The sequence below is a fragment of the Rhipicephalus sanguineus genome, chromosome 6 (genome assembly GCF_013339695.2).
Source record: "Rhipicephalus sanguineus isolate Rsan-2018 chromosome 6, BIME_Rsan_1.4, whole genome shotgun sequence".
NCBI lineage: Eukaryota > Metazoa > Arthropoda > Arachnida > Ixodida > Ixodidae > Rhipicephalus > Rhipicephalus sanguineus.
In genome coordinates, this window is record NC_051181.1 from 51,428,526 (window position 1) to 51,437,002 (window position 8,477).

The following is an 8,477-nucleotide window of genomic DNA, read 5'->3' on the forward strand; positions in this document are numbered from 1 at the left end:
CTAATCCTTCACATGCCGAAGCTTCTCTCGCCATTTGGCGTAGAGACTGAGGACGTCCTCTCCTGCCAGCTCGCGGATGTGGGCGAGCAGGTACATAGGGCTCTCAGCACATGCTGCTTCGACGGTTTCAGCAGCACGCGCCTGTTGCCAAAACGGTCCAGCGATGTCCTCACGTTCAGGTTTTATTTGCTGGGAAGACAATTCTGTAGTCTTGGGTCCGATTCTTGCAGAACTTGATGAGGTTGCGTCTTCTCGTGTGAGCAGTGAGGGACGCTCTTGAATTTGCTGGATGGCAGCACAGTCTTGCGTGCACAACCAATCATCCTTCGGGCGATTCGTCAGGCTACCCAATTGTGTCCGACTTCCAACAGTCTGCTGATGCAGACACGTCACACAATGTCCTGGCTGTTTCTTTTCTGTCTCTAATTCAGCATGGCGTTGTTCCTCGACCAACTGGTGCATCTTGATCAGCAGGGGGGAAATCAGTTTGAGCTTCTCCTCCGACACAAGCAGCCGCTTGCGCACCTCATCCAGCTCCTGAGTCAAGTTCTGTATTTTGGACTCGTACTCCATCGACACGTGTGCCTGAGCAGCTTCCCTCATGACTTTCTCCAGATTATCTTCAAAGTTCTCATGAAAAGTTCGCCCCTCAAAAAGCAGGCGTTGAAGCTCCTTCAGCATGATTGCATGGTCCGTGTGCTCCCGCTCACGAGCAGTCTGTTCCTCACGCAACTTCAATCGCCGCTTGGCCATATTGGTATCCATCGAAGTGGTCTCCTCGATCAAGCGTCTCTGAACTTGAACTTGTGCATCATTGTTCTCCTGGATGCTTCGCTTGTGGATAGCATAGAATGCAGGCTGCAGCCTCTGACTTTTGCGTGCTCGAACACGCTCTTCGATTCGGGTCTCATATCGCTGGAGTCTTCCTTTTTCCTTGCCGATGATTCCACGGAATTCTTCTGCAGTGTCGAGTTGGGTGGTCATGTCCGTTAGTCGGGGGTGAAAAGTCTTTGATGATTTGGGGTCCGTGCTGCCTTGTAAGGTCCACCCACGCTTTTTCACGGTAGTCAGCGTTTTTTCGTTTCTTGGTCTGGAAACTTTTCCGGTCATTTTGACGTCTTCCCGCTGCATTCGCCTTAGCTTATCAGGGTCGCACATAGTGGTTGCATGACGACCTTTGCAGCCCGAGCATGTAACTCTACGCCTGCAATCCCTTGCTCGGTGTCCTTTAAATGTGCATCGAAAGCACCGCATGTCGGCAGAAAGAAGTTTCTTCTTCTCTGGCAGCGATAAGTCCATGCTACATGACTCTGTCAAATGCTGCGTCGATTTGCAGAAATTGCAGCTCGAGTTCGTTGCAGTTATAGCAACTTGACAGTGAAGTACTGATGATGTTGGGACTGCACTGTGGAAGTGAGGACTCTCGTTGTCTTTAGGATGAGTCGCCTCGTCGTATCCTTTCTCTTCTGCAAAGTCACTCCTTTCGAGGCTCTCCACTTCAATAGAGACAAAGTGAAGAAGACGCTCTAGTTCCGTGTCATGCTGAACGTTGTTGGAGCTTTCATGTTGTGTCGCGCAGGATCGATGATATGCCACGACGATGTCACGTGGCAATGCCCTCAGCAGAATGTCGCACAGCATCGATGAAAAGGACGACTTGCTGATGCCAAGCGCCTCCAGTCCCCGCGTGTTAATGAGCACATGGTCATATAACTTGCGGAGTTTGGCCACTTCGTTGGAAGAACGCACAGGAGTAAGCCTTCGAAGCCTTGAGAAATACTCCTGCTCCAAGCGCTTTTTGTCGCCGAAACGTCTTTTCAGGATGTCTAACGCGTCTTCGTAGCATGCTTCGGTGGTAGGAAGCCCCGCCATAGCTGCCGCTGCGTCTCCTTTCAAGAACAGCCTCAGGTAGTTAAATTTGTCGCTAGTTGAAAGATTGCCGTTCTGGTTGATGACCTGATCGAATTGCTCCCAGAACTCGTTCCACTTGCACAAGTCACCAGCGAACGGATTAATTGTCAGCTTCGGTAACTTGGCTCCTGGCCTATCAGCAGGTCCAATAGCCGCCGGCACGTCGCGAACTTCGATGGGCGCTGACACTGCAGATGTCTCGCTATGCTGGCGGCGTTTGCTCTGGAGCTCGGCTAAGATGCGGGTCGCGTTGTCCTCATATTCAATTACAGTAGCGTACTCCGCCTCGAATGCCTCGTCACTTATGTGGCTCTCCATCTCATCATTAATCTTCTTCAGCTCCTCGTTATTGCTCGTCAGCCTCTCATAAATCGAGTCGATTTGTTGTAATGTCGCGTCATCACGCTCAAGTAAGGCACTTGCCTCTTGAATGAGCTTGGTGTTCTGGGCCCTTCGCGTGGTCCTCTTCGTCTTGAGCCTGTCCATAGCGATCAGCTGATCTGTTGGCCTCCGTAGTTCGGGGCTGTTGTTCCAGTCGGTAGCCACCAGCGATGTCCCTTGACGGTAGCTCCCGGCTGTCGCCTCCCGGGTTTAACGGCACCAAATGTAAAATATGTGGCACAAAAACCAGCCGACGCGGACTTACAAGCTCAAACAGACGTTTATTAGCGTCCGCATGAGCCCAGAACGTCAAGATGGCTCCTTCGTTCCTGGTAGAACGCGCTCACGAGCTCGCTAGCCCAAAACTCGTCTTCGTCTTCTTGAAGGCTGAACGCGGGAAATTCAACTGACTGACTGACTGACTGACTGACTGACTGACTGACTGACTGACTGACTGACTGACTGACTGACTGACTGACTGACTGACTGACTGACTGACTGACTGACTGACTGACTGACTTACCGACTGACAAATGGAGGGCAGAGAAGACGTCGCAGTTCTCTCTTTGTCCCTCGTTTTCAGTTCTTGTCATGTCATGTCATGTCATGTCATCTTTTATTTTCTTCATCGCTGTTCATGGTGCTTCTATTCGAGGTTCCCTTGATGTTGTTACTCGTCACGTATGACTTTAAAGGGATACTAAAGGCAAAAAACCATTTATGTCAGAGTGAAAGCTCAATGCATGACATCGTCTAAAACGGCAGTACTATCGATAGCAGTGCCATACTTACCGAACAATTAAGCTAAATGTATCACTCGATGAGCGCCACGAGTGGGACATCTTGGAGGTGATCCCGATGACGCGGGAGAGTCTGAATACAATTAATCACTAGTATACAAACTAGCTGCAATAAAAAAAGAACCTTCCGTGCATCAAGAGACGTAATAAAATGATGCTTGTCCGTTTCTGTTTGATTCATGGAAAGAAGAACCTCTTTGGCGCTGCCATGGGGAACGGCGTGCGTGGTTTAAAAGTTCCGTTTTCGCCGAACTGCGCTTCGCCCGGCGCCCTGCTTCGCTCAGGCGATCGCGTCTCAGTGGTAGTTTCGGTATCGCGTACTGCCGCGTATGTTTTGCGCGCTCGTGAAAGTCGCTCTGACAGAAAGTTCGACAAAATACAGCATGCGTGTGATGTTGCTGGATGCCCGAATGGTGCACGCCGCTAGTGCACGCCGCCGCGCAGTAAAGGCGGGCAACGTTGGGTACGGCAACAATGGCGTGCGAAATACCGCTTTCAGGCGGGTGATTTGAAGTGCGCTAACATGATGCGGACCACTAAAACGTGATTTTATTTCAAAATAAACACTTCCTTGGCATAAAAGTAGCACTTCGAGGTTTCTGGACCGCTATTTCAACAATCAACGTCGACTTAATATTGGCCTTTAGTGTCCCTTTAAGCTCAGGGGAACGTTTTCCCTTGAGTATAACGGCCTTGTGGTCCGTAAAGTATAAAGTTAATGGCTCTTGCTGCAAAGGTTGCAGCTTGAAGTTTGAGAATGCGATGTCAACGCGCCCGTTTCGCTTCGGCTTCGCGAGCCCGCCGCTCCGGATCGGCTGGGGCCCTGGCTACGTCGACGCGACGCCGGGGAGACAGGCCTCGTTCATGAGCATCTAAGGGTACCTTGCATGATTTATGGCGAAGTGGATACCTTGCATGAATGACGATGATTTATGGCGTAGTGGGTACCTTGCATGATTTATACTAGAGCACGCGCCGCACTGGAGCGAGCGCTCTATCGCACGTCCATATGTCAAGCAAGCATTCCTTTCTGCACACCATGCGCGAGCTCTCCGCTCGTGCGAAAACTTCGTTCTCGTCTTTCTTCCATATATCTAGTGACACGGTGTTCTCAGGCAAACATTCCTTTCTGCACACCACGCACGATCGCTCCTCTCGTGCCAGCACTTCTTTCTCTTCTTTTTTCCATACATCTAGTGGAACGCGGGGTACTGGTCATGCCGGGCGGACAGGCCTCGATCGTAAGCTGCTTCGCATCTAAAAGGCCGCTCTTCCAGCTTTCGCTGTAACTGTGCTGCGTGTTCGGCGCAGGCCTGGCAATTTTTTAGATGCGAAGTATCTTAAGGCGGAGCTCAATCCGGTGGTGGTGGTGGTGGTGTGCGGCGTGACCACCCTTACTGCGCATGCGCATACCCTCTCCGCACACCTCCTCTCCACTCACCCTCTCCCACACCCCTCTCCCCTCCCTCCCCTCTCCACTTTCCCTCTCCCTCCTCTCTCTCCGCTTTCCCTCTCCCCTCCCCCTCTCTCATACCCCTCCCCCTTTCCACTCTTCCTCTGAAACGCGGGCTAGACATGCCGAAATTCTCTCCTGCGCAACGCCGCGATGAGCTCGAGCGCATGCGCGTCCCCTCCCCTTCTCCCTCCTCTCCTACGTTGCCCTCCTCTCGCCCGTCTGTCGACCGCGTTCCCCGCTCGCCCTGTGAGAATTAACGGCCAGGCTAGATGAAAGATACGACGCGCGTAGCGTCCCTCTTCGCGTTCCACGACGCGAGGTCGGTAGCATGCCCAACGAACGCCAACGGAAAGCGATCGCGCAAGTGCTCCGGCTTCGCATCGCCTCATGGTCCCCTTTAGCGGGAGATGGTGTAATTTTTTATTTCACGTGCTTTTTCCCTCTGTGAATGAGCTCTGCAACTGTGTTGAACTGGGCATGCTCCTGTAAAGTTTGTATGGAATGGTGCGGGGTGCCAATTGCATCGCGCTTAGTAGTCTCTAACTGCGCCAACTGTGCCAAAGTCAACCGTTAAAATTGCGCCAGGTCGAGATAAGTCAGCACGAGCTCCAACTGCTTTAGATCCAATGCGACGAATGAGCTCGACGTAATTTCACCGTCGTCAACAGAAAACCGCCGAGGAGCGCCTCGCGACACCCACTGTCTTCGTCCTCTACTTCAAGTACTGCTTTGCTTCCAGTTCACGTGTGCCGATTTTCCGGCGTGGGATGAGGTAACTCTGATGGGCGAGACAGCAAGCAGAGAGAGCGAAAAAAAAAGACATAATAAAAGAGAGAAATAAAGATAGAGAAATAGAGAAATTCTTGGGGAAAAAATTTCTTCGCGAGGCGAGATTCTAACCAACGTACGCGCTATCCGAAGGCGAGCGTCTTTTGATTAAATGATTGATTGATTGATTGATTGATTGATTGATTGATTGATTGATTGATTGATTGATTGATTGAAACACCTTTATTGAGGTCCCGCGGGACGCGCCCTAGCGCGAGCGTCTTAACAACTCGGCTATCCAGGCACGCTAACAGCATAGCATATGCCTTTTATACTATAGTATAGCAAATGGGTGGGAAAGGAGAGTCAGGGTCAGAGCAGATGTGAGGGTGAGGAGGGAAAGGAGGACGGAGAGAGTAAAGCATAGCATAGAGAGAAAAAGAGAGAGCGAAAGCAGAAAGAAAAAGTGGAGAAAGAGGGGGAATCGCGTAGAGAGAAAGAAATAGAGAGCGAGAGAAAACGACAGAAACAGAAAGTGAGAAATACAGAGAGAGAGAGAGAGATGGAAGATGGAAAAAAGAAAGATAGAAAGACTGAGAAAGAGAAATAAATTCAGAGTAAAAAATAAATAAAAATAAACAGAGACAAAAAAAAGAAATGCACAAGAAACAGAGAGAAGACAGAAAAAGAAAGAAAGAGAAAATTTGCAAAACATAATAAAACGCTTTTTCTTTTTGCTTTGAGTAGGTGAGGGAAATACTGAGCTCTTCGTTTCCATAAGGTGATAAGTGTTAGTAATAAAGCAGGACAATATATTTCAATTGTTTTAGTTGTAAAAAAAGTATGAGATCATTCATAGTATCAAAGGCTTTAGATATGACAATAAAAACTGATTAACCTAAATACCTTCAACAAATGCCTTTTTTAGAAATTTTGTAGGAAATGATAAAACGAGAACAGTAGAATATCCTGCACGAAAACCAAACTGATAACAAGTCAGAATGCTACACTTGTTGAGATAGTGAAGCGTTTCTCAAGTAAATTCTCGATTGTGTTACTACCCAATGCAAGCAAACAGATGGGTCGGTACTTTGTTACCAATGAACGATCTCCCTTTTTCAACACGGGCGTATCTTTAGCCTGCTTGAGTTCACGGTCACGGTCGCCGTTTTAAATATTAGTGATATCTGCAAGAACATTAGATATTAAGCTAGCAGTTATTTTGTACGTGATGGCCTAATGTAGTCAAGACCAGCGCTTTTGGGTATTAAATTACTAATTACAGCGATTACTTCACCGGGAGTAATGGGAAATAAATACAAGGAATGGGGGAGGTGAGCCATTTGGTAATTTGGTCTGAGGACAGATTGTTCGAAAAAAGCATGGGTCATCTCTCCATCATAGGAATCGGTATAACAATAACGTGAAACGTGCCTTCACAGAAGTAGCTGACTGTTCATTGTACACAGGGCTTAAAATCAGGGGGGGGGGGGCTCGTGCCCCCCTTCTATTTTTAAGGAGGGCTGTATGTATATGTGTATGTATGTAATATGTCGCCGCCCTCTAAGGGCCCCCTCTCCAATCAAGGGAGACTTTAAGCCCTGATTGTACATTCATAAATGAGAGCTCGCACGTTGTCTGTTGGTGTTTGCCGGCTATTACACCGTTTGATGCAGATGCACGTACGTTGACGCCTGGTGGCATATCTCCAACCCTGACGACTAATGTCAATGATCATGATGAAGCCATTGTGGTAGCTGCAGTAGTTAACATACTTCCGGACACAGCATATGGTAAATCCGCGCAAAGATGGCGTCAACAAGCACATTATATACATTGGTACTCGATATGCGCTTATGAAAAGCGTCGTCATTTGAGGAGAGAAATGGCAAGCAGTGCGCTCTCCTCTGGTTGAGTAAAGCACACCTCTGCTCATGCACCTATTGCACCTATTGTGATGGAGCGAGAGGTCGTGGGTTCGACTCCCAGGTCATCCTAATAAACGAAAACATATTCTTCTGGTTTTTCTTGGTGATCTTTTCATGTGCATTTCCCCGACGTCACTTCCGTGACAGAAATGACGTTAGTGAAGTTATGGTAGGTACCGGCATAAAACAATTTCCTGTTAACGTAATACCAGTACCAATAAAAGCAAGAAAGCCGTAGGAGGAGGGACAAGTACACCTTTTGTCGGATCCTGTTCGTGTTCACAGGTGACAGCTTGGGACACTTTAGGCGTGATGGAGAGCCCAGCGAAGGTAATGTGCTGCAGCAGTGCTGTATCGTCAGTGTATATAATGTGCAGTGTAGTAGTGTTGCTGTAAATGGCTCCCGAAGGGAGCAATGTACAGTAAAGCCCCATAGTTAACGTTCATACAAGGAAGCCATACACAGTAAAGCCATATACATTAGTTTAGCCATATACTAAACAAGCCATATGGAGCAACTCTACAGCCACCCGTTCCGGAGCGGCACCTGGTGTCAAAAAACAAAAACTCAAATACCCTTTCGGTGAGGATAAATTATTCTGGTCTATAGACCACAACGTGATGTCAAAGCCGTGAACGGTTTTGACAAGCTTGGTAAGCCTGCGCCACACAAAATTGCTCAATTTCACACAGAACTCGATCTGCATCGTAATACTTGGTTCATACTCGAACAATGCGGCGTAGGTAGCTCCTCGCTGACTGCTTCGCATAACATCAATTTTCAGAGCGAGTGGTTAAAAGAATGAATTTATTGCTTTGGGCTCACTCGGACTGACTCACCAAATGTTTTCTCGGCCACGATCACTCATACTTCGGTTAACGAACATTCTGTTCAACCGTCCTCACTCGCGCTCCAACTTTTTAAAAATTTACTCGTCCGGAATTCGCTGGTTTCACAATAAAGAATATTCAGTTTGGCCAGACTTACTCGGAATCAGGCTCACCAAAATCCTACTTAACTGGTCTCTCACTTACCTAAAATCACCAATATGTCCATTACTGCCGCATGAGCTTCATAGCTGTACTAATACAAAATTACAGAGCTCTTCTATAACCTCATCAAGCAAGCACTTTAGTATCGAGAACATCCAAGTCGGCCACGGAAGCCTCAAGAAGAACGACAGGGGGACAAGGAATCTAGATTTTGCGAAAAGACCACCGAACTTTACTGTG

The 8,477-nt window shown here is 48.2% G+C and overlaps 1 protein-coding gene across 1 annotated transcript; it reads right to left on the minus strand.

Annotated features, from left to right (window-relative positions):
- On the minus strand, window positions 1–984 carry LOC119397259 (GRIP and coiled-coil domain-containing protein 1-like). The gene has a single exon (XM_037664690.1). It carries the CDS (start codon window positions 982–984, stop codon window positions 1–3), a length of 984 nt encoding a protein of 327 aa, XP_037520618.1.
- Window positions 985–8,477: the final 7,493 nt, after the last annotated feature.